The sequence below is a fragment of the Podarcis liolepis genome (genome assembly GCF_965112155.1).
Source record: "Podarcis liolepis genome assembly, chromosome: 15".
Taxonomy (NCBI): Eukaryota; Metazoa; Chordata; class Lepidosauria; order Squamata; family Lacertidae; genus Podarcis; species Podarcis liolepis.
This window is the reverse complement of record NC_139566.1, coordinates 3,469,040-3,494,435: the sequence shown is the minus strand read 5'-3', so window position 1 is coordinate 3,494,435 and position 25,396 is coordinate 3,469,040. Positions and strand designations below refer to the sequence as shown.

Sequence of the window (25,396 nt, the reverse complement as noted above, 5' to 3'; positions counted from 1 at the left end):
AGCGTCTTCCAATGAGCTGTTTGGCTTGACAAGGTCATATCCATGCCGTACACTTTTAAAACATGTGGCTTTCCCCGCAAAGAATTGTGGGAACTGTAGTTTGAGGAGGGCGCTGGGAGTTCTAGCACCGCGGGGGGGGGACTACAGTACCCAGGATTCTTTGGGGGAAGCAGGGAAGTTTGGCTGGCACCTTCATTATACACCTTTAGGCGCCAGGCAAAAACATTCCTTTTTAACCAGGCCTTTGGTTGACCTGATCAACAGCCCATACCCTTTTAAAAATATGACTCTTTGCAAGGGGTATCATGGGTTTTTGCTTTTATTTTAATTTTATATACTGTGATGTTTTTATGTGAACTGCCCTGAGACCTCTGGGTATAGGGCAGTATCTAAAGTCTAATAATAATAATAATAATAATAATAATAATAATAATAATAATGATGATGATGATGTTATTAGAACAGCAGTGGGGAGTTCCAGGAACATTGAACCCCCTGCTGAAACAGAGCCTTCATGCTCCATTTTATCCGTGTTTTGTTGCCTGCCAGGTACTTTTAAATCCCCAGTTGTCGTCGTGATGTCCAGGGATTGACAGATGGGTGTTGAATGTGGTCCTTCTCAGTAGTGGCGCCCGCCCTGTGGAACGCCCTCCCATCAGATGTTAAAGAAATAAACAACCACCTGACGTTTAAAAGACATCTGAAGGCAGCCCTGTTTAGGGAAGTTTTTCATGGCTGATGTTTTATCGTGTTTTTGATTTTCTGTTGGAAGCCACCCAGAGTGGGTGTGGAGAGCGGCCAGATGGGCAGGATATGAGTAATAAATTATTATTATTATTATTATTATTATTATTATTATTATTATTATTATCATCATCATCATCATCATCCCTGAGGTGTAACTGAACCAAGGGTGTGGATGTGATAAGAATTCTGCGGTCATTTAGCCCAGTATCCTGTTTCCAACCGTGGTCAGCCGGAAGCTACAAAGTCTGGCAAGGGGTCAGGAGCTCTTTTACCTGGCCAACCAGTTTAGGGCAGAACGGGTTGGTGATGTCATACTGGCGGAGATCGCCATGCAGCCAGTTGCTCAAGTAGAGGAACCGGTCGTCCATCGAAATGAGGATGTCGGTGACGAAACCTGAAGGAGAAGAGGGCAGGTCAGCATTCGCTTTCTTTTATTCCGTAATAATAATAATAATTTTTTATTTATATTCCGCCCTCCCCAGCCGAAGCCGGGCTCAGAGCGGCTAACAAGAGTAAAAATAACATATACATAAAATCACAATCAATTCATTAAAATACGTTCTAAAATCAATTCAGAATCAAATCAATTCAGAATCAAATCAATGGCAACAGTTGGGCTAGAGTTCTATGAGGATTACCGAAGGAGGGGGTCAGGCTGTGCCCTGGCCAAAGGCCTGGTGGAACAGCTCTGTCTTGCAGGAAAGATGTCAAGTCCCGCAGGGCCCTAGTCTCTTGTGACAGAGCGTTCCACCAGATCGGGGCCACAGCTGAAAAGGCCCTGGTTCTGGTCAAGGGCAGTCTAGTTTCCCTGTGGCCCGGGACCTCAAAGATGTTTTAATTTGAAGACCGCAAGGTCCTCTGTGGGACATACCAGGAGAGGCGGTCCCGTAGGTACGAGGGTCCTAGGGCTTTAAATGTTAAAACCACTCCCTAGGTTATTTTCTGCCACACAGATTCAAAGACCACACCATTCGTTGAAAGCACTTTTGATGCCACTTTAAGCAGTAATGGCTTCCTCTAGCCCCCAAAGGATTCTGGGAACTATAGCTTGTTGAGGGCGCTGAGAGTCGCCCGGAAGCTCCCAACTCAGAACTACAATTCCAGGCTGCCTTCAAGGGCTGCCCTGCGTGGAGCACATTGCAGTAGTCTAATCTAAGGGGTTCACAAAGCACAGAACGACAGCGACCGGTTCTCTGTCTTCCAGGAAGTGGCGCTAGCTGCCCTATTGCCCAAATCCGACGCTAGGTTTTACTCCTGGAACAGTGGCTGCTGGATTCAGTTGAAAGGAACGTGGAAAGTGAAATATACTCGGGAGTCGAGAGTGGATTTCATGCTCTTTATTCAGCTCGTAGTGGTGAGGAGGAATGGAAGTCCCTCCAAAATGTCTGATTTATACACATTAATTACACAATGGGCTGCACGTGATTGGCTAATTCCGGGATTCTCCTGTAGGCCAATCATGTGCGGATTCACTTCCACCTGGAGCTGGATTGGGTGGCTCCTGTGGACCAATCAGACTGCTGCATTCTGAATCCTATTGTTCTAGGACCAATCAGACTGCTGCATTCTGAATCCTATTGTTCTAGGACCAATCAGACTGCTGCATTCTGGATCCTATTGTTCTAGGACCAATCAGACTGCTGCATTCTGGATCCTATTGTTCTAGGACCAATCAGACTGCTGCATTCTGGATCCTATTGTTCTAGGACCAATCAGACTGCTGCATTTTGGATCCTATTCAACTCACCAGCCGCCCATTTCTCATTCTTGACTCACCTGGCATTTCTGGAAAGTACCACCCGGACACCTTCTTGTTTGGAATCTGGATCACCTTTTCGGCCGCCCAGTCCCCGTCCTGCAGCAGAAAAGCATGTTGAGAAGGGGGATCCGCTGCGCCAAGACGCTGCAGCATGGAGGGATCTCTGCTGAAGAGCCCAGAGAGACCACTGCGTTCCTCCCCAACCCCTGGCTTTCGATTTCCTCCACTCAACCATCAGCCAGCATTCCTCGACCAATCTGCACACACAGCTCTGTTTCGGGGTTCCCTTCCTGGGACTCACCACGAAGGAAGGTCTGTGCTCCTACAAACCTTGGGTCTTCCTCTGAAACTGTTCCATCACAGGCAGTTCCATTTTTATCCCTCTTGTGCAAGGAACAGAATCCAAGAATCTTAAGAGCTGGAAGGGATCCACGGGTCATCTAGTCCAACCCCCTGGCAGATGGCCACCCAACCTCTGCTTAAAAATCTCCAAGGAAGGTATATCTGAAGGTATATCCACTCTACCTGAAGGAGTGTCTCCACCCCCATTGTTCAGCCCAGACACTGAGGTCCAGCGCTGAGGGCCTTCTGGAGGTTCCCTCCCTGCAAGAAGCCAAGTTACAGGGAACCAGGCAGAGGGCCTTCTTGGTGGTGGCACCTGCCCTGTGGAACGCCCTCCCACCAGATGTCAAAGAGAACAACAACTACCAGACTTTTAGAAGACATCTGAAGGCAGCTCTGTTTAGGGAAGCTTTTAATGTTTCATGCATTACTGTATTTTAATATTTTGTTGGAAGCTGCCCAGAGTGGCTGAGTAAGCCCAGCCAGATGGGCAATAAATTATTATTATTATTATTATTATTATTATTATTATTATTATTATTATTATTATTATTATTATCATGATGAAAGAGAGCCCACAACATCCCAAGGGAGACTGTTCCACTGTCGAATAGCTCTCACGGCCTGAAAGTTTTTCCTGGGAATCTCTGTAGTTTGTCCAACCTTTTTTCCTAGCAGCCAGGAAGCATCCCTCCCATGGTGGGTTCGTCTGAGATCAGGTGCTCCCTAGAAGTTAATTTCTCCAAGTACTGCTACAGGAGAAGTGTGGGTAGAGGATGCAGAATCCCTTCCCCAAATGGTATGCCCAGATTTTATGCAAATCTGCATCCTTATTCCCAAGTGAGTCGGAGGGCCCAATCCACCAACTGCTTAAAAAGGTAAAGATAAAGGGACCCCTGACCGTTAGGTCCAGTCGTGGCCGACTCTGAGGTTGCGGCGCTCATCTCGCTTTACTGGCCTAGGAAGCCGGCGTACAGCTTCTGGGTCATGTGGCCAGAATGACTAAGCCACTTCTGGCGAACCAGAGCAGCGCACGGAAACGCCATTTACCTTCCCGCTGGAGTGGTACCTATTCATCTACTTGCACTTTGATGCACTTTCGAACTGCTAGGTGGGCAGGAGCAGGGACCGAGCAACGGGAGCTCACCCCGTCGTGGGGATTCGAACTGCCGACCTTCTGATCAGCAAGCCCTAGGCTCTGTGGTTTAACCCACAGCACCACCCGCATCCCTGTACCAGCTGCTTACTGGGCCCCCAAACTCCTGTGGGCTCCCCTGCCCCCATTCATTCTAACCTCTGTCTTGAAGAAATGATGGATGGAACTCTGCAATGTGCAGCCCACCATTCCGTGTGCGGCATCGGGGTTATGTAGGAACCGGATTTCCAGCGGGGCAGAATCCTCTCCAACATCAATCTGCTGGATGAGGCAGTGAGTCGTCCAGTCCCAGACGTTCAGCCGACGCCCGTAGCGTTCTGCGGAGGAGCAAAACAAGGACAACATCAACCACAGAGGGTCCCTGGTCACGATCCTGCAACACCCAAGGAAACAGGCTGCTCGGGGGTTTTTAGCCCTGAGTGTCAGCCAGCAGTAAATCACACTGTGCAAGTTGGAGTTAACTCTCTAGTAGCAAAAACACAATCTGACCCTCGGACCCTTGACTTCGTGACTCCTTGCTTCCTGACCCTCGGACCCCTGACTTCGTGACTCCTTGCTTCTTGACCCTCGGACCCCTGACTTCGTGACTCCTTGCTTCCTGACCCTCGGACCCTTGACTTCGTGACTCCTTGCTTCCTGACCCTCGGACCCCTGACTTCGTGACTCCTTGCTTCTTGACCCTGGGACCCTTGACTTCGTGACTCCCTGCTTCTTGACCCTGGGACCCCTGACTTCGTGACTCCTTGCTTCCTGATCCTTGGACCCCTGACTTCGTGACTCCCTGCTTCTTGACCCTGGGACCCCTGACTTAGTGACTCCTTGCTTCTTGACCCTGGGACCCCTGACTTAGTGACTCCTTGCTTCTTGATCCTCGGACCCCTGACTTCGTGACTCCTGGCTTCTGGACTCCCATTCCTGCTCCTACCCCGCCATCTTGCCCCCGGTCCCGACGTCCCCAGCCGGGACTTTGATCGCACGTGAACCGGACCGTGACACACTAGGGCTGGAATAAAGCCCCCTTCTCTGCTTTCTGAATCCACAAACCACTGGGATCTGAAGGCGGCCCTGAAACTGACCGCCTCAACGGCAGGTATTCCCCACCCCACCCCGTCTCAAACGAAGGATGTACCTTTCTTCAGATCCTCTGGGTTCAAACCGTTCACAAAGTACTTGGGCACTCCCCACTCGGTGCTGATCATGACATTGTGCCTGGGCTGGTACCAGAAGTCATAGCCTTGCGGGGGCTCGTCCCCCGGCCGCTCCCAGGTCCCTTTCACTTCCCAGGTCTCCGCGTCAATAAGGATGAATCCGCCTGGAGTCACAACAACAACAACTGTTTTCAGAAAGCGACATATTAACGGAGAGAAGCGATTTGGGTTGAGGTCATTGCAGTTAGCGGGGGTGCAAATTAATTCAAGCAGGCATGGGGAGGCACACATTAGTGTGTGTGTGAAGACTGGGGTAGGGTGCAAGGATGTGAATAGATGCTAGGAGACAATATATTTATTTGATATTAATAAATATGATAATGATATATTTATACCACGTCCATCTGGCTGGGTTTCCGCAGCCACTCTGGGCAGCTCCCAACAGAATATTAAAAACACGATAAAACATCAAACATTGAAAACTTCCCTGAACAGGGCTGTCTTCAGATGTTTTCTAAAAGTCAGGTAGTTGTTTATTTCCTTGACATCTGATGGGAGGGCGTTCCACAGGGTGAGCGCCACTACCGAGAAGGCCCTCTGTCTAGTTCCCTGTAACCTCACTTCTCGCAGTGAGAGAACTGCCAGAAGGCCCTCGGAGCTGGATCTCAGTGTCTGGGCAGAACGATGGGGGTGGAGACACTCCTTCAGGTATACTGGACTGAGGCTGTTTAGGACTTTAAAGGTCAGCACCAACTCTTTGAATTGTGCTTGGAAACGTACTGGGAGCCAATGTAGGTCTTTCAGAACGGGGGTTATATGGTCTCGGCAGCCGCTCCCAGTTCCCAGTCTAGCTATTATTATCCTTCCTCCCTCATGTCTGTTGTTCAGCAGAGTGCATCCCTTTGCAGCTTAAAAGGGGAGCTTATATAGGCTGGTTTTAGGCTATTAGTTTAAATACAGTGGTACCTCGGGTTACAGACGCTTCAGGTTACAGACTCCGCTAACCCAGAAATATTACCTCGGGCTAAGAACTTTGCTTCAAGATGAGAACAGAAATCGTGCGGCGGCAGCAGGAGGCCCCATTAGCTAAAGTGGTGCTTCAGGTTAAGAACGGACCTCCGGAACGAATTAAGTTCTTAACCAGAGGTACCACTCTAATCCAGGATGTACTGTGGGTATCCCACACTGGGGAGCCTGAGATTTCAACTCCCATCATCCTTCCTGGTCATTGGCAATGGTGGCTGGGGGGCGATGGGAGTTAACATCAGGAAAGACCTGCTGGGTCAAGCCAAAGGGATCCCACTGGTCCAGTGCTGGGAATCCCAGCTGGGGAGAGGGTTCTCGTGCTCACCTCCTGCTTTTGGGTTTTCCACTGGGGTGTCTCTGGGAGGGCTGCATTAAGACCGTTAGAGGCCCCAAACACTTAAAGACTTTGGTGCCTCCATATATATCTCTAATTCAAAATATAAACCTGTTATGTACTGAGTTGAACAGGATCCAAACTGGAGCAGTCTGATTGGTCCTAGAACAATGCAGCAGTATGATTGGTTGGCATGAACCACCCAATCATGCTCCAGATATAAGTGAATCCACAACCTGATTGGCTTACAGTAGAATTCCAGAATTAGCCAATCATGTGCAGCCCATTGTGTAAATAATGTATATAAAGCAGATACTGTGAGGGGACTTCCATTCATTCCTCCTCACCACTATGAGCTGAATAAAGAGCATGAAATCACTTTGCGACTCTGAGTATATTTCAAAACCATAAAATAAAAAATTAATATTATATGTGTGTATGTAATTTTTTCTCTGATTGTGGGAGGTTTTTTTGTGGAACCTGATTCACAATATGGTCCATAGTAAATCCGGTAATGGAAAATTTCTGTGGTTCTCCTCTCCCCTCGATGCCCTTATTTCGTTGAATGGTTAATCCAGCCCTGGCCACTGCGAGAAGAGAATGCTAGACTGCATGAGCCCTGCTTTGGCCTGATCCAGCGGCAGGGCTATCCTCATGTTTCTATACTATTCTTACAGGGTCTCTGGGTGCAGAATGCAGTGCTGGCGAGGCCCCAGCCACTCGCGATCTAAATATTTGCCCAAAGGCATCCGTAAACATATACAGACGTATCTTGGTTCTCAAACACCTTGATACCTGGACATTTTTGGCTCCTGAACGCCGCAAACCTGGAAGTGAGTGTTTCGGTTTGCGAACGTTTTGTGGAAACTGAATGTCCGAAGCGGCTTTGAGTGCAAGAAGCTTCTGCAGCCAATCGGAAAGCTGTGTCTTGGTTTTCGAACGGTTTTGGGAGTCGAAGGGACTTCCAGAACAGATTAACTTCGACAGCCAAGGTACGACTGTAGTAGCATATGCCAACTGCATATACATTTTGCACCATGGGGCTCTGCCTCCCACGCCCTTTAAGTCCCAAGTGACACACAAACACAGCTGGCCATACCTTTCCCGTTGCCAAGCGTGTCGGCCAAAGCGCTGATCATCACCTCTCCGCTGCCCAGGCAGTGGGAGGTGTGTGGGAAAGTCAAGTTGCACTTCTCAAAGACTTCCCTGGGCTCAATAACCTGCGAGGAGAGTCAGGGAGAGAAATAAGTTTCTGGTGTGATTATTCATCCTGTTCTTTACACAAAAGCACTTTTTTTCTTAAAATCCAGGATTCAGCACACCCACAGATCAAACTCCAAAGGTCGTCACCAGTGAGGGCTGTGATGTGATTAAAATGATCTTTCTCAGTGGATCATGTGAGTTTTGCTGAACTCGCCAGTTCTTAATTGATCCATGTTCTATAAAGATTTGTTTTTTCTCAGAGAAACTTATTCTTTTGTTGGCTCTTTTCTCCTTATACAGTGGTGCCTCACAAGACGAAAATAATCCGTTCTGTGATTCTCTTCGTCTAGCGGTTTTTTCGTCTTGCGAAGCAAGCCCATTGACGGATTAGCGCTATTAACGCTATTAGCGGCTTTTAGCGGCTTTTAGCGGATTCTCTGCTGATCAGATCAGCTGATAAGCGGCTTAGCGGCTTAGAAAAAGGGGGGGAAGGAAAAAAACACAGCAGGAACTCGCAAGACATTGTCGTCTTGCGAAGCAAGCCCATAGGAAATTCGTTTTGCGAAGCACCTCCAAAACGGAAAACTCTTTCGTCTAGCGAGTTTTCCGTCTTGCGAGGCATTCGTCTTGCGGGGCACCACTGTAAAACCTGTCTCGTTTCTCTTCTAGATCTTTCACCTTTTGCTACTTTAGTTGTGTGGACACCACACATTTATATCACATGACTTCCCCCAAAGAACCCTGGGGACCGTAGTTTATTATGGATGCTGGGAATTATAGCATCATGAGGGGTAATCAACAGTTCCCAAGATTCTTAAAGGAAGTCACTTGCTTTAGATATATGGTGAGTTTCTCTGTTATTTCAATTCTTGAGGTTGCGTGCTTGACTTATTCAGAGTAGACCTATTGAAATTACAAGACAACTAATTTAAGTACATTAATTTCTGATTAGAATTTAGATACAGACTTTGTACTCAATTTACTTCCCATTTGCATACACACACACACACACACACATATATATGTATATGTATATGTATAAAAACTGCAATATAAAGTCTTGTTTCTAATCTTAGTCTTGTTTCTAATACATTCATTTGAATTTTAAAGCATCGTTAAGAGGTGTGGTAACTCAAATCTGTTCTTTTTTGACACGTCCGCCCGCTTTCTGTCTGTCCTCTGTTTTCCTGGTCTATATCACCAGGAAAACCGTATCAATTTACCCCTTCCTGGGCATGTTTGCCCAATCTATTTCTGCTCTCACGATCTCGACTGCATCCTCTGAAAACATTTTAAACATCCCCCGCCAAAGCCAACACTTTTAATGGGAGGGGAATCGTGGCTCAATATCATCTACTCTAATTACAGTTTCCGGGCGTAATTGCTTTTGTATGAATTATGAATCATTCTCCTCCTCCTCCTACTCGGATGAAGCCTATTCTTGGCTTCTGCAACGCAACAAACTTTTTTTACTCCAGCCAATAATGGGGCGAGCCAAAGGTGTTTTTCTGGGTCAGCAAAATATTACCTATGCGCCTCCCCTAATTTGTACTCTTCTCTTCATCAGAAACCAAATCACAAGGGTGGCTTCTTCCCCTCATTTGATCTCATTAAAAGCGGTCCTGTCTTAAGTGCTCATTTCCATTTTATTCATTGGCTAGCCTCTTTGACGTGGGGCGTAATAACTGGATCGTTCAGGGGTGGGAACCTCAGGAGAATAATGCGGCCCTCTATTTGTGTGGGATGTGATACATAAGTAGCAGACAAGTACAACATTCCTTGTTTTCCTAGAGTGGACATGCAAAGGCGATGTTTGTTCCAGCCGGTCGAAAACTTCCTGTTTCCTCCTGGGCTGGATCATCCTTCCTTTTGCATGTGACCAGAGGTGGGCGTGACCTTACCTGTGCAGGTAACAAAAGCACATGGGCACACAGCCCCCCTCCCTTCTTCTCCATCCTACTTTTGTCGTGTGAACTGCAGTGACTTCCAGTTTGCAGTCACTGGGATTAACCCCCTATATGGGGTAGATCCATATGTACATATTTATAACTACATCTGCCTTCAGGGATCCAACTGTGAACTGATGGTGTGAGTAAACTTCTTTTATATATGTTACACAAGATTGTGGTGTGTTTATTCTTTTAAATAAAAAAATAAAAAAATTTTTATTTATACCCCGCCCTTCCCGGTTCAGAAATCCGGGCTCAGGGCGGCTAACAACAAATTTAAAACACTTAATTAATGCAACAAAAAAACAGGATAAAATGCAGTATAAAACATGAATAACAAATCAAAAATCAATTTAGGGGGGAAATAAACATTAGATGATCACCAGGGCTAGCTGGCTAAATTAGTCCTATTTGGGCCAGCGAGGAGACCAGGGGAGAATTAGCTGTGGGATCCCAGAGCGGGCAATCTTCATAAAAAGGGATGGGGGAAGGAAAGGGGATATAAGGGAACTTACCAGGAACGTAATATTGTGAGGCTTAAACAAGCCTGCAACCAGCTATCTGCTCTGCGTTTAAAAGGGGAATGTAAAACTCTGCTAAGTTATAGAACTTGCTAGCGCAAGTTAGAAAGGATATTAAGAAACAATATATCCTCTCCTGTCTCCCTGAACATTCCCACAATTTGGCCCTCAGGGGTCTCCCCAGGCCAGTGGCGTAGCGTGGGGGGTGCCAGGGGTGCCGGGCGCACCGGGCGCAACATCTGGGGGGGGGGCAAGTCCAGAGGGAAGGGACAAGCAATCGAGGCTTGTTTGGGGTGGCGGGTCGTCGTCTCCGTTTGGCCGCCCCCCCTCGAGGAAGCGGGAACCTCTCCAAGGCGCAGCACGCCGTCGGTGGAGGGAAAAGAGCCGCGCAGCAGCAGCAACAAAGCCGGGAGGAGGAGGAGGTGGAGGCGCCGCCTGCCGCAGGATCCGATCCGAGCCTGCTAATCGCTTGCTGGGAATTAAGTGGCTCAAAGAGGCAAAGGAAGAGGTGGAGCGGCTGGCCCGGCCGGGAGGAAGCTGGAGAGAGTAGCGCGCCTGGGCACAGCAAGGTTGGGTAGGTGCGCCCTGGCTGGCTACCCGCCTCCCGGGCTCAGTGCCTCCATGACCCCTCCAGCGGCGATGGGAGAGATGGGGGGTCTGCAGCAGCCCCGGCTGGCCCGCTCCTGCTTCTCCCCCGCCTCCTTCCCGTTGCCGGCACCTTGATCTCATCCGGATCAGGGACGAAACACGCCCATCCTTCGCTACTCCTTGTCGGGTTACTGCTTCATTTCTCCAGGGAGAGGGAGAGGAGAGGTGCCGGGGATTGCCAAGCGCGCGTGACGCAAAGGGCCTGCCCACGCGCAGGCTGAGCTCCGCGTGGCGGGGGCGGAGGGAGGCGCTCTGCACATGCTTAGGAGGCGCTCGCCAGTGGCGTAGCGTGGGGGTGCAGGGGGGGCCGGCCGCACCGGGCGCAACATCTGGGGGTTAGGGTTAGGGGGCGCAAATCCACGGGTTAGGGGGCGCAAATTACTTGCCTTGCCCCGGGTGCTGACAACCCACGCTACGCCACTGCCCCAGGCCAGAACCCCTCCTGACCCTGACTCACATCCTTCTTGAATCTTTCACCTGACTGCAATGTGTGCTTGAACCCTGACCAGGCCTGAATGGAGGACAGAGAGGGGCGTGTGCAGGAATCCACCTACTTTACATAGGCATAATTTGCATCTGTTGCCCCTCCCACTTTTGCCTCTGACCCCGCCCACCGCTGGCACGCTGCCCACGGGAGGGTTGCCCGGAAAAAGTCTGATACTTTGCCATTCTCCATCCAGGCAAGCAAGCTCAGCCGGCGAGACTTTTAATTTCAGGGTCATGAGTTTAAGTCCCACGTTGGGCCGAAATATTTCTGGATTGCAAGGGGGTCAGGCTAGATGACCCTCAGGGTCCCTCCCGACAGTTCTAAGATTCTGTGATTTGACGCCTCATCAGAGTCCAGGGATCCATCCCAGCCAGGCAAAAACTCAAGGAGGACGCAAAGGTGAGCGAGTTAGAGGTGTGGCCTGAGAAGAAGGGGCGTGGCTTAGGAGGGGCGTCGCCTGGAGAGAGTCCCGAAGGCCAGGCAGAGAGGTCTGGAGGGCCGCATCTGGCTTCCACCCCAGCATTCACCATCCCTATGTTCTAAACCTGCCACTGCCATCCTCAGGACATTTCAACACACATCGCGAATGCCATTAATATGGCAGCACCCACACTTTGGAACTCCCTATGGATAATAATAATAATAATAATAATAATAATAATAATAATTTATTTTTACCCTGCCCATCTGGCTGCATTTCCCCAGCCACTCTGGGCGGCTTCCAATCAAGTGTTAAAAACAATACAGCATTAAATATTAAAAACTTCCCTAAACAGGGCTGCCTTCAGATGTCTTTTAAGATAGGATAGCTACTTATTTCCTTCACATCTGAAGGGTGTTCCACAGGGTGGGCGCCACCACCGAGAAGGCCCTCTGTCTGGTTCCCTGTAACCTCACTTCTCGCAATGAGGGAACCGCCAGAAGGCCCTCGGAGCTGGACCTCAGTGTCTGGGCAGAACGATGGGGGTGGAGACACTCCTTCAGGTCTACTGGGCCGAGGCCGTTTAGGGCTTTCAAGGTCAGCACCAACACTTTGAATTGTGCTCAGAAACATACTGGGAGCCAATGCAGATCTCTCAGGACCGGTGTTATGTGGTCCTGGCTTATGTGAATGTCAGAGAGGGGCTTTCGCTGCCCTCTTTGACGTCTGCTAAGAACATCCCCCCCCCCAGACACTCAGGATGTTGACCTGTGTCTTCACCTGGTTTTAAGCTTAGCATCGAATGTAATTTTTAAAAAGAAAATGTTTTAAATCAGTGGTTCTCGAAGGGTGTGCCACGCTGGTGCGGCAGGAGAGGATGGTAGGTGTGGCAGGAATATTCAAGGACAATCAGTGTTACATTTTGGGAATGATTCAAATGTTCTTAGGTGACCGCTGTGCTGTTTTATACTTTCTCAAAGTTTGATGAACACACACAGTAGTTTTGTTCTTCTACGTTATAAATCAAGCATGGCTACGAGTTGTTTCTTTTCATTTTCCAATGTATTCCTTATCAATAAAAAATTTGTTGTGCTGCCAGCGAATTTCTGAAAGTGTGGCCTAGAGAGAAAGGTTTGAGAACCACTGTTTTAAATATTTGTTTTTAACTGTTTTACATTGGTGTTTTTTTTTCTGAAGGGTCCTGAAGACATCATTCATTTATTTCATAATATTTAGGTAAAAAGAATAAAAAAGAATAAAACTGCGGTAAAACCACGAGAGGTGGGGCATCTAAATATTATGAAATAAATGAATGATATCTTCAGGACCCTTCCGCTACATCCGCCCTCCCCACACTCTACCCAAGCCTAGCTCAGCCCTGCTCCTCTGAGAGAAGGAAGACGTACTTTGATGATGCAGGATAGAAAGATAATTTGGCATTAGTAACTTAGTGGAAAGAAGCATGAAAATAACTGAATTATAAGAACAAAGATGAAATTTGATCAATATTATGTCAAGCTTAAATATTTAAATATTTGATAACAAAGTGTAAAACTGGAGACATAATATTTGAAAGGTACAAAAATAAGATTTAATAAACAAAAATAAGACTTTCTAAACGGGAACGCAGGAAAGGGAGATGTGAGGGAGTCTGAAAGGAAGGTCATGGAAATTTGGTTTTTGAAATTTAACTATGTTGTATTTCCTTTGTTTTGTGTGTATTTTTCTTTACTTTGGTGATGGTGTTTTATGTCTTTGGTGTTGTATTGTGTAAAACCTTTAATAAATATTTTATTAAAAAAAAAGGAAGACGTACTTTGAACATCCTGGGGGCTCGCAGGTCCGTCCCCGTATCCACTATGTAAATGCGGGAAGAGCCCAGGCTGGGCAGGACCAGGCGGTTACGCTTCTTGCTGGTGTCTCCGAAGCAGCTGCTGCAGGCGTTCCACCCCGTGTGATGAAGCTCATCGTCGATATACAGCATGGGAAGGCGATGGATCACCTATTGGGAAGACGGGAGAGTAAGGTAAGACTTCTGGGCGAGGTGGGGGGGGGCAGATGTCCACCCCTCTGCCCAAAGCGCTTCCATGTGCGTCTCATTTCCAAAAGTGCAAACTGAATAGGTTTCCCTTGAAATGTGAACTGAATTCATTTTTGTCTTCCATCCTTTGCTCATTGCATAGCTGTGCCCTCGCTGCCGCCTGAGGCAGCTTGCTCACTTTGCCTAACAATCGGGCTGGCCCCTGCCTTTTCTGACAAAGGGCATATTTTGACATGGGCAACTCTATTCTTTTTATTTTAAAAAACAGAAATGTTATGTACTGAGTTGAATAGGATCCAAAATACAGCAGTCTGATTGGTCCTAGAACAATAGAATCCAGAATGCAACAGTCTGATTGGTCCTAGAACAATAGGATCCAGAATGCAGCAGTCTGATTGGTCCTAGAACAATAGGATGCAGAATGCAGCAGTCTGATTGGTCCTAGAACAATAGGATCCAGAATGCAGCAGTCTGATTGGTCCGCAGGAGCCACCCAATCCAACACCAGGTAGAAGTGAATCTGCAACCTGATTGGCCTACAGGAGAATCCCAGAATCAGCCAATCACGTGGGGCCCATTGTGTAAATAATGTATATAAAGCAGACATTCTGGGGGAACTTCCATTCCTCCTCACTACTATGAGCTGAATAAAGAGCATGAAATCCACACTCGACTCCGAGTATATTTCAGGAAACGTTTTCCTTTTTCTTTTACGAGAGCCTCAACTAGGCTATGAATACTGAAAGAGAAAATATACACGAGGTGCTTACACAATGAATAATGCGAAGATGCACATTAGCAAATATGGGCTTGTATACGATGGAATTAATGGGCCCAAATTAGTTGCTGCGGGGCTAGTGACATTTCCCAGACAAGTGAGTGTTTATTTGAGCAACCTGAACAAGTTATCACTTAGCACTTCAAGTGGTGATTCCAGCGATATGAAAAAAGGTCGATTTTGCCCCTGGGGTGCAGTTCATGCAAATGAACTGCAGGTGCACAGCTCTGCCCGATCTGGAAGAAACTGTTCTATTAATTTGACGCATGTTAATTGTTCTCAGGTCTTATTAAGTTGCTTCGTCTTCGCCTTTCCAGCAACAAGTATCTTGGAGATTGTCAGCAAAGGCCTTCCCGATATTTCTTAACTGGGAGAGGGGGTGGAAATAACACAGGGCACGTACAAAGGGACTCTGTAACGCAGGAATATGCAGCCATCCGATACGGGGATTGGACCTGCAAATTTGGCATTATCAGAACCATGCTTTAACAGACAGAGCTAGCCAGGTTTCGGTATGGCTGTTCAAAAAGCGAACGAACCAAGGAGGTAAGGAGAGCCCTGCTAGATTAGGCTGGGATCAGTAGAGGCAATATAAAGCTCCTTTTCAGACAGTGCACAGTTAAACTCCGGAACTCCTTCCCACAAGACAGAAGGGACATGATAAAGGTAAAGGTAAAGGGACCCCTGACCATTAGGCCCAATCGTGGCCGACTCTGGGGTTGCGGCGCTCATCTCGCTTTATTGGCCAAGGGAGCCGGCGTTCAGCTTCCGGGTCATGTGGCCAGCAGGACTAAGCCGCTTCTGGCGAACCAGAGCAGCGCACGGAAACGCCGTTTACCTTCCCGCCAGAGTGGTACCTATTTATCTACTTGCACTTTGACGTACTTTCGAACTGCTAGGTGAGCAGGAGCAGGGACTGTGCTCACCCCGTCGCAGGGATTTGAACCGCCGCCCTTCTGATCGGCAAGCCCTAGGCTCTATGGTTTAACCCACAGCGCCACCCGTGTCCCAAGGGACATGATAGATGCATATAAAATTAAGTATGGAATGGTGAAAGTGGGTGGAGAATTTTTTTTCCTCTTTCTCTCATAACCCTAGAATTTAATGGGCATTGAACTCATCCAACAAAGCTGAATGCTAGAAGATTAAGGACAGAATCTCTGCCGTGCAAAGAAGACCTGCCTTTTGCTGATTCCGCCTCTCAGCTTTTTGGCAGCCAGTTTCTGCAGAGTCCTTTGGTTTCAGGGAATGAGGAGTGTCAAATAATGAACCCGTAAGAGTACTTCTAAGGCAGAGATGCTTCCCTAGAAACTCTGACCATCTTTGAGGTTCCCATCAGTTCTCGAAGGCATTCCACGACGCCTTCTGAAGTCTCCTTCCACCCCTTAGGTTTGAGCTTTCTTCCATCTTCCCCCCCAGGGGTTGTCTTTCCAGACGATTCTAATCGAGGTTACCTGTCACCTTGCTAAGATTCCCAGGCTATAAATCAGCCGGTGGCAGAAAGCGTAATTAACCGCTGCTGGCAATACACAAAAGGAGTCAGAATGCGCGTTTACACGGAACGGAATTGAGTCTCAATGCCTTTCCCGACCCACTTTGGACCGTGGGTTCTGAATTCGAATGCTGGCTGTCTTCCGTGCCAGAGATAGTTTGGCTGCTAAACAATTTCTTTCCTACATGCTACTTTCCAACCTGAGAAGTGTGGATCTTTCTCAACCACTCTTGGAGGTGAATCTTTCTTGAGGCTACAGTCCCCAAAGACAGGCTTTCGGCTGTGTGGTAAAGATTCCTAAAGCCAGCTTTTCCAAGTCAGACGCCTTCTCCAGCTGCTTCGGACTACAGCTCCGATCAGTCCCACCTGCGCTAGCTAGGGCTGATGGGAGTTGTAGTCCGAAGCAGCCAGAAGGGGCACCAGGCGAGAGAAGGCGGATCTAATGTGATACCTGGCAATAGCAGGGAGATTCCGGATCCACATCCACCGTAGCAAGGTAATCAGGCTGCTGTGTTCCAGTCCCAGTTAAGATGCAGGGGACGTAGATCAGCTTCTCTCGTGGACCTTCAGGGGGGGAAAGTCCATATTTAGGGATCTGTCTTGGGTGAGGGAAGGGACGAGCTCTGAGCCACTCAGCCCAAGCTTAGGGAAATCTTTTGGCAAAGCTTACCTGTATCTAATACCATCCTAACAGTCTTTCGATATCACCTTGTCGCAACGATCCCTGTAGGACAGGCAACAATCTGTCCCAGTATTACATACCGAATGTGATTTCTCTAAGGTTACAGTGGACGTTCGTGTTGCGAACATGATCCGTGTGGGATGCACGTTCGCAACCCACGCCTGCGCATGCACGGGTCGCAATTCACCGCTTCTGCACATGCGCAAAGAGCAATTTAGCACTTCTGCGCAGTCTGTAACCTGAAAAATCGCAACCTGAAGCGGCTTTTCCCCGGACAAGATTGTGGCTCCCAAATGGCCGCCGCAATCTCATGTGAGAAAATGGGATGTCCCGTTTTTTCCAGCACATTTGGCGGGTATGACATCGCCATCCTGACTAACAGCCATGGACAGCCTTATCCTCCACAAGTTTGTCCAATCCTCTTTTAGTGTGCCATGATCCAATACACGGAAGCTGGAATGTTTACACCAAAGCCTAAAACTGAAAATCCTGCTTGAGGGATCTGGTCGGCCGCTGTGAGAACAGGCTACGGAACTGGCCAGATTCCACAGACTCTCCTTATGTTTTTAATATTTCAGTGGAAGATTAAAAGAGCTGCTTAGTTGTTTTAGGGACAGGAGGTGGAACTTGTGGACCTCCAGATGGAACTGGCCGCCAACTCAAATGCAGGTGGCACAATTAAAAGATGGTTGGAAGGTCTTGCGTCCACAAAATATTAGACTTTATGGGGCAAAGAAGTGCCTGGAAACTGGAAGTGAAATCAGAGTGAAGCCTTTTTAAATAGCCGTTGTCGTCTAAGGTCTCCCTGCAAGGAGGAAACCAAAGCTTTACCTCTGGTGCACATTATTTCCCTCAACTGCAGTTTACCTCACACAAGAGTTATATTTCCCAGCAACGAACTACAGTGCCCAGAATTCCTTGAGGGGCGAGAAGGGGCTTCGGAGGAGCTTTAAAAGGATTGTGCGCACCACAGCCTAAGACAAATGCTCAGTCAACAGGCCGCCTAGAAGCATCCTCTGATTCACAATTCCCAGTGACTCTGCGTTTTCTGAATTCAGGCGCCCAGGGAAATTTTAATAAGCTTTGATGAATTGAAAGTAATTTGTTACCTGCCAGCTTGGACAACTTTTCTTTATTGTGCTGAGTGTAATATGCGGTGCTGTTAAGAGGCGTGGAAGGTTAATATAGAAGACTCGAAAGACTTTGAGTGTGGTTATTAATTCTTATTTCACCCTTCATCCGAGGACCTCAGGGCAGCTTAAATGTCCCTGCTACTGCTTTATCAAGGCAGGTGATGCTTGGCTTAATGTGTGTTTAGTGGGGAATTTAATTCAGGCCTCTTTGATGTCAATCCAGCGCTCTGGGTGCAGTTTCTTACACATTTCAGAAAGGGTATTTTGAATGCAGACAATGAAGAAGCATTCATATAACCTGGCCATAATGATGCGGGCCTAGCTAACTACTAGGTTGGACTACCGCGATGCGCTCCACGTGGGGCCACCCTTGACGTTGCTTTGGAAACTGCCGCTAATGCAGAATGTCTTGACATTTGGCTGGAACAGTTCTGCACCGGCGCATTCAGTACTTTTTGTGTGTGTGAAAAAAATGTGGTACCGGCACTCATATCTTGATAAAAGTGCCGGGCGTACCAGCACACAGTGAGTGTATTATTCCCAAACTGAAAGCTTTGCAGTGGCTACTGGTATATTACCGAGCTAAGTTTTGTTAGTGTAAAAAGGTAAAGGGACCCCTGACCATCAGGTCCAGTCGTGGCCAACTCTGGGGTTGCGGCGCTCATCTCGCTTTATTGGCCGAGGGAGCCGGCGTACAGCTTCCGGGTCATGTGGCCAGCAGGACTAAGCCGCTTCTGGCGAACCAGAGCAGCGCACGGAAACGCCATTTATCTTCCCACCGGAGCGATACCTATTTATCTACTTGCACTTTGACGTGCTTTTGAACTGCTAGGTTGGCAGGAGCAGGGACCAAGCAACGGGAGCTCACCCAATCACAGGGATTCGAACCGCCAACCTTCTGATCGGCAAGTCCTAGGCTCTGTGGTTTAACCCAGTGTTTTTCAACCACTGTTCCGCGGCACACTAGTGTGCCGCGAGATGTTGCCTGGTGTGCCGTGGGAAAAATTGAAAAATTCAAAAGATTTTTTTTTTTAAAAAAAAGTCGAATTTTCGCCCACTAGGCGGGCGCCGGACTGTGTCCACCCTATTTTCCATCCATCCTGGGTGGGGATCAGATCGGATGGGATCTGATCCCCAGGCGGTCTGCTCTCATCCGATTCCCCATAGAGAGCAGCGGGGCTCTGACATCTCCCTCTCCGCACACAGTGGTGGTGTGCCTCGTGATTTTTTTCATGAAACAAGTGTGCCTTTGCCCAAAAAAGGTTGAAAAACACTGGTTTAACCCATAGCGCCACCCGCTTTTATTGTACACCACTATTATATAGCTATAGCTAGAGATTGTTTGTAAATTTTCTTATAATAAAATTAAAAAACCGAGCCCTGCTGGAACAGAGCAGTCCCCACACCTTTCCTCCCACAGCAGCTAACTGGATATCCCTGGGAAGACCACAAGAAGAGCACAAACGGAACAGCGCATCCTCTTTTACACCCTCAACAACTGGTCTTTCACTGTATCTTGCTCCTTTACCTGGAAGTTTTGCCATAATTATTAGCCACTGATAAACCACACCTCCTCTGTGCTTGTGCCTAATCCCTTAATCTTCCTCCTGAGCAATCTTGATTTGGGAGCACTGCTAAACCTGATTGTCGTGTGGCTTGAAATAAGGTCTCAATTTTTTCTGGCCGGTAGTGGAATCAATTTGAGACTTACCTCTCATAGCATCCAGAGGGGTTGCGTAACCTGGGCCATGACACCCACACTGCTCTGTAGGTTTTGGAAGAGGGAGAAGGAAAGAGTCAGTACAGCCACATCAAAAATATTATAATTATTATTAAAATTAACTTACAGCAATAAAAAGCACATACATTAAAACCAGCATTAAAAAACAGAGAAAGATGTCAAACTTACTCACATTTTTTAAAAAGGCAGGACTGAAACAGACTTCCCACCCATTGAAGGTACTTTATTTACTTCTGATGAGAGACTGACAACTAAGGGATGCAATCATAGGGGCAGTGCTTTTTTTCTGGGGAGACGCAGGGGTATGCATACCCCTAAAGATTTTGTGAATCCAAGTTTGGCCTTATTGAGGGGCAGTATTTCAATGTGAGTAGGAAAATGAGAGTACCCCTAAACATATTCCAGGAGGGGAATAGGGTGTGTGTCCCCAGTGCCGGATTTCCGTATAAGCTAAACAAGCTATAGCTTAGGGCCCCACTCTCTTGGGGGCCCCCAAAAAATTTAAAGGAAAAAAAACCTGGATGTTTCCAAAATACAGTGGTACCTCGGGTTACATATGCTTCAGGTTACAGACTCCGCTAACCCAGAAATAGTGCTTCAGGTTAAGAACTTTGCTTCAGGATGAGAACAGAAATCGTGCTCCGGCAGCGCAGCAGCAGCAGGAGGCCCCATTAGCTAAAGTGGTGCTTCAGGTTAAGAACAGTTTCGGGTTAAGTACGGATCTCCGGAACGAATTACCGTATTTTTCGCTCTATAAGACGCACCAGACCAGAAGACGCAGCTAGTTTTTGGAGGAGGAAAACAAGAAATTAAATATTCTGAATCTCAGAAGCCAGAACAGCAAGAGGGATCGCTGCGCAGTGAAAGCAGTGATCCCTCTTGCTGTTCTGGCTTCTGGGATAGCTGCGCAGCCTGCATTCGCTCCATAAGACGCACACACATTTCCCCTTACTTTTTAGGAGCGGGGAAATGAGTCTTATAGAGCAAAAAATATGGTGAGTACTTAACCCGAGGTACCACTGTATAAGATAAAAAGCAAATAAAATAAAATAAAACCAACATACAGCAACAGCGTTTTGTGTTGTGTAGGCTTCCATGATGTAAGTTATGGGCCCCGCACATAGCATATATTCAAAAAACAGCGACAATTTGTTGTTGACAAAGGACAGCTGGACGTATAAAGGGCCTTGTTACATTCAGTAGCTGAGGGCCGCATCAGACCTCGATCCGGCCCTGTGCATGTCTCCTAGCAACTGTCCACAGCACCCTTAAGAAACTACAACTCCCAGGATACTTGGGAGGTGGGTGGACGGGAACATGGCATCATAACATTTTAAATGTATGCTGCCCCCAAGAAAACACCCTCCGCCCCTTGATATTCAACCGAAATCTTCCATCCTGAGCCCGCTAGATCTAATCCTGAGAGCAAGAAGCCTTATGGCTGCTTCTTCTTCTTCCTCAGTATCCGGTCTTTGCACCTGCTTGCAGTTTGAGTTGAGCAAGAGTCGAGCTGTACACTCGTATGGCCATTCCCACAACCTCTGTGGACAGTCCTGGCGCTCTTTTGAAGGGAGGCAGGTGGCAAAGGCAGAGGGGGGAGCCCAATAAAGGACGGACCAGTCAAGGCTGGGGGGCATGAATAGGGGACGGACCACGGGAGGAAGACTTGGTTCCAGAGGCCCATGCAGATCAAATAGATGGATTTTATGCCTAAATGGCTTAAATGAAGTGTCAGAAATCAGGGGGACCAAAAATTTCAATAAGGAATGGGGGAAATTGATAACCTATCTTAAAAAGCATTGTAAACAGTTAAAACCATTAGCAGGACATTGGAATATCTCTTGTAGCTTAGTGGTGAATTTTGGACACAGCGGAGATGCAAAAGATTTGGATGGTCATAAAAGATGCAGGAGGAAATGATTAACAGTTGGGAAGGAGGAGAGTCCAAGAGATCCCTTGTTTTTTACTTTATATGTTCTACATATGAGACTAAGTTTTCAATCTGAAAAGCCAAACAAATAAATTTATTTTAAAAAAGAAAACAAGAAAGAGCTCTGGTCTTGCAAGTTCACTATGATAATACCCAGATAACAGAGGTGTTTTGTTTTGTTTTTTAATGTAATTTTTAGGAGAGATTAAAAGGTAAAATAAAGGTGTGTGTGTTTTTTTAAAAAATGTAATTAGGGTTGTGTTCAATACTTCCCACCCACCAGGCCAATTTTACAAGTTATATCGTTGGTTTCAGTGCTTTAAGAGTGTAAACCACTGTTGCAGAAAGGCATCATATAAATGCAATTCATAAATCATAATTATTAATGATAAAATAATAATCATAATAAGCTACTCAGACTAAAGCCATTGTAATCCTGTTTTTGAGCTATTTTAAAGGATTATCGGCTTACCATATATCTGAATTTTCCTGGACATTTTTGCCGATTTCTGCCTGGACACTACTTCCAAGTACAGCATTCCGAGAATGTCAGGGAATATTATGGGGTGGATCCAAGTACATTATACTGTGGGTAGACCCATTCAAATGAATAGCCCTAAGTTTGTCGGGCCCATTTATTCTTAATGGGTGCAGTTGGACTAACGCTAGACACAACCTTCAGAATTTGTAAGGAATGTGGAGATAGTATGAAGTTGAATGATGTTGTTTATATAGAAATTATGGGATGCATCCAGCTAAGTTATGCAATCTGTCCAGAATAGACGCATTGAAATTGAGGGATCCAAGTCAGGTCCATTCACTTCAACAGATTTACCCTGAAAAGATCTAACACTGGTTACAACCCTATAATAAAGCTTTTTTAAAAAAAAAATTCTAGAGAATGTTTAGTTTGTCACTGTAATGCACACATAAGGTGTTTGCTTCACGATACCACAAGTCATGATCAATATCTCCATGTGCTGCCCATTAATTAATGCACTCCAAACTAGTTATGAGGGTGTGTGGCCTGTTTTACAGAAGAGAACCCTATATTTAAAGGTGGCCTATTTGATGGGCTATCTAGTAGGGCTGCTGTACGTCCAGGTTTTCCCAGACACATTGGGGATTCGGCCGGAAAATGGCATCTGGGCAGACTTTTGACAATATGTCTGGGGAAACCCAGACGTGTAGTGGGGGTGTTAATATTTTTTAATAAAATAATTTAAAAATCAAGAAAAGGCCCAAGGTCTGATTTAAAAAGGAAAGGTCTGATTTAAAGAAGGGATTGTAAGAAGGGGGAACAGGAAATGCCTTCATACTGCCCATCCACAAGGTTCTAGCCAATGTTATTCCTGCTGAGAGTAGACCAATAGAAACTAATCCACATGAGTAATTTAGGCCATTTAATCTAGCTAGATTCCACCAGCAATTAGCTCCTGGTAGATGACTATGCGCCCTTGAATGGAAACTCCCTTGTCCGTGTCAATCATTGTTGTTTATTCTCTTCCAACTCAATATCATTTGCATGGGTGCAGACCTCAAAACTGGTCAGACCACACCTGGAATATTGTGTCCGGTTCTGGGCGCCAGAGTTTAGGAAGCATATTGACAAGCTGGAATGTTTGCAGAGGAGGGTGACCAAGACATGACCAAGGGCGTGCAAGCCAAGCCTTCTTGGGAATGGTTGAGGAAGCTGAGTATGTTTAGCCTGGAAAAGAGGAGATATGAGAGCCATCTTCAAATATCCGAAGGGCTGTCACATGGAAGATGGAGCAAGATTGTTTTTTCCAGCTCTGGAAAATAGGACTCAAATCAATGGCTTCAAGTTATAAGAAAGGAGATTCTAACTAAACTTCAGGAAGAACTTTCTGGCAGTAAGAGCTGTCTGACAGTGGAATGAACAGCCTCAAGTGGTTGTGAACTCTCCTTCCTTGGAGGTTTTTAAGCAGAAGATGGAGGGCCACGTGTAAGATATGATTCAGCGGTGGCTTCTGACAAAAACCTGTCGTCCCTTCAGCATCCAGACCCTCCACCCAATCTTCTCCCTCTGACGTCTTCCCCGGGTCCCACCACCAATCTCTCAGCTCTGAGCCTTCCTCCTCTGAGCACTCCTCGTCATGCTTTTCATTGTGCATTCATGATTTTTTGTGCTCATGATGGTGTCCGGGCTCTTATACACAATCTTGCTTTCAAAGCTTTCAGGGAAGGCATATGGATTCATTTCCAATCAGAAATTCGTTTCCTTTAAAGTCGCAGTTGTCCTCTCGCAATTTGTAAAGAAGAACGGGAACTTTTTATAAATTACAGTGGTACCTCTGGATACGAACAGGATCCGTTCCGGAGCCCCGTTCGCATCCTGAAGTAAACACAACCCGCGTCTGCACGTGCGCGGGTCGCGATTCGCCGCTTCCGTGCATGCGTGTGACGTCATTTTGAGCGTCTGCGCGTGTGTTCCGTTACTTCCGGGTCGTCGCGGAGCGCAACCCGAAAGCGCTCAACCTGAAGCAACTTCAACCCCAGCTGTGACTGTACTTAAAAAGACGACAAAATGAATTGGACTCCTTGGCAGGTTTTGAATAAACATACACAAATTTAGTGAGGGTTAACGTAATAGATAGATAATACAAGGATGTATACAATTTTACAATATGCAGAGAACAACATAAGTTGAGAAATCAGAGAAAGGAGCTGAGGAAAGTCAGGGGGGAGGGTTTATTGGGAGGGAGAGGAAAAAAGGGCGGTAGCATTGGGGAGGCATCGCAGGAAAAGAACAAATGGAAGTGGAATTCTGTGTGGACGGCCTGCTATCAATCCAGAACCGAGGCACTTTTATTGCATCAATGCCCCTACAGAAAAGCCTCACCAGTCTGGAGAGACCCTGAATGAATGAATGAATGAATGAATGAACTAAAAGAGAATGCTAACTCCAAGTAGGCTTGCTCAGAAGTATAAGACTGAATAAGATAAGTGCTGGAGATGCAAAGAGGTGGACTTGTAAAAGGGTAAAAGGCTTTTGGGAAATGATCCATAATGAATTGAAAAAAATGCTTGAAAGTTCTCTCCCCCCCCCAAAAAAAAATAAACCACACACAGTCCTTTCTGTTGGGGATAATTCAGACTGAAATTCCCAGTTATCAAAAAAGTTTATTTATATATGCTACTACTGTGGCCTGTATTTTGTTAGCCCCAAATGGAAAATGGGTGAGGTCCGAGCTAAAGAAGAATGGCAACTGAAGCAGACGGAATATGTGCAGCTTGCAGACTTAACATATAGAATAAGAGAACAAGAAAAACATATGTTTAGAGAAGGTTGGAAAACATTTATTGAATATAATAGGGTTGCATACACCTGAAAACGCTGTGAGCATTAAGATAAATTCAACAGTGTAAATAATTTTGATGGATGTGATAATGGAATACTGAAGGGTTTAGTTTTTGTAAAATACGCAGGCATTTATGATACGCAAAATGAACCATTGTAAAGGGAAGAAGGGAAGTCGTTTATATTTTAAGGATGTTAAAATGAGTATTTTAAATTGTAAAACAGAAAATTTAATAAAAATTATATATATAATAAAAGAGAATGCTAATTATTGCTCCAGCCGGCCAAAGACAGAGAGGGTCAATTCTTACCTCCTTTGTCGGGCTCCTCTTGTTCTGGGACAGCCCCTCCTTTTGTCTGATACATCCTCTGGCAGCCCGGGCTTGTGCGTCTGACGGCAGTAAGAAGATGCTCAAGATCTGCTTATACCCAGAGGGAGCCTCTAAATATATATGTGTGCACACACACCCGAGAGGATACCAAAACGGTGGGTGAGGAAGGCGTGGTTTTGTAAAGGAACTCATTAAGGGAAAAGC

General features: G+C 46.6%; 1 protein-coding gene across 2 annotated transcripts in view; it reads right to left on the bottom strand.

Annotated features, from left to right (window-relative positions):
• The window catches only part of LOC310694210 (methanethiol oxidase-like), a 29,909-nt gene extending 4,513 nt beyond the window's left edge, over positions 1-25,396 (bottom strand). The window contains exons 1-9 of one of the 2 annotated variants that reach the window (XM_083477213.1): positions 25,172-25,396; positions 19,579-19,632; positions 16,504-16,616; positions 13,558-13,743; positions 7,612-7,732; positions 5,134-5,316; positions 4,143-4,321; positions 2,524-2,602; positions 1,020-1,141 (exon numbers count right to left, since the gene is read on the bottom strand). In XM_083477213.1, coding sequence (XP_083333339.1) covers positions 1,020-1,141; positions 2,524-2,602; positions 4,143-4,321; positions 5,134-5,316; positions 7,612-7,732; positions 13,558-13,743; positions 16,504-16,616; positions 19,579-19,632; positions 25,172-25,226 — 1,092 coding nt within the window. In that variant the 5' untranslated portion in view covers positions 25,227-25,396. Of the gene's footprint in view, positions 1-1,019; positions 1,142-2,523; positions 2,603-4,142; positions 4,322-5,133; positions 5,317-7,611; positions 7,733-13,557; positions 13,744-16,503; positions 16,617-19,578; positions 19,633-21,086; positions 21,217-25,171 lie in introns of those variants that run through there. The other variant, XM_083477214.1, reaches the window with a different exon arrangement.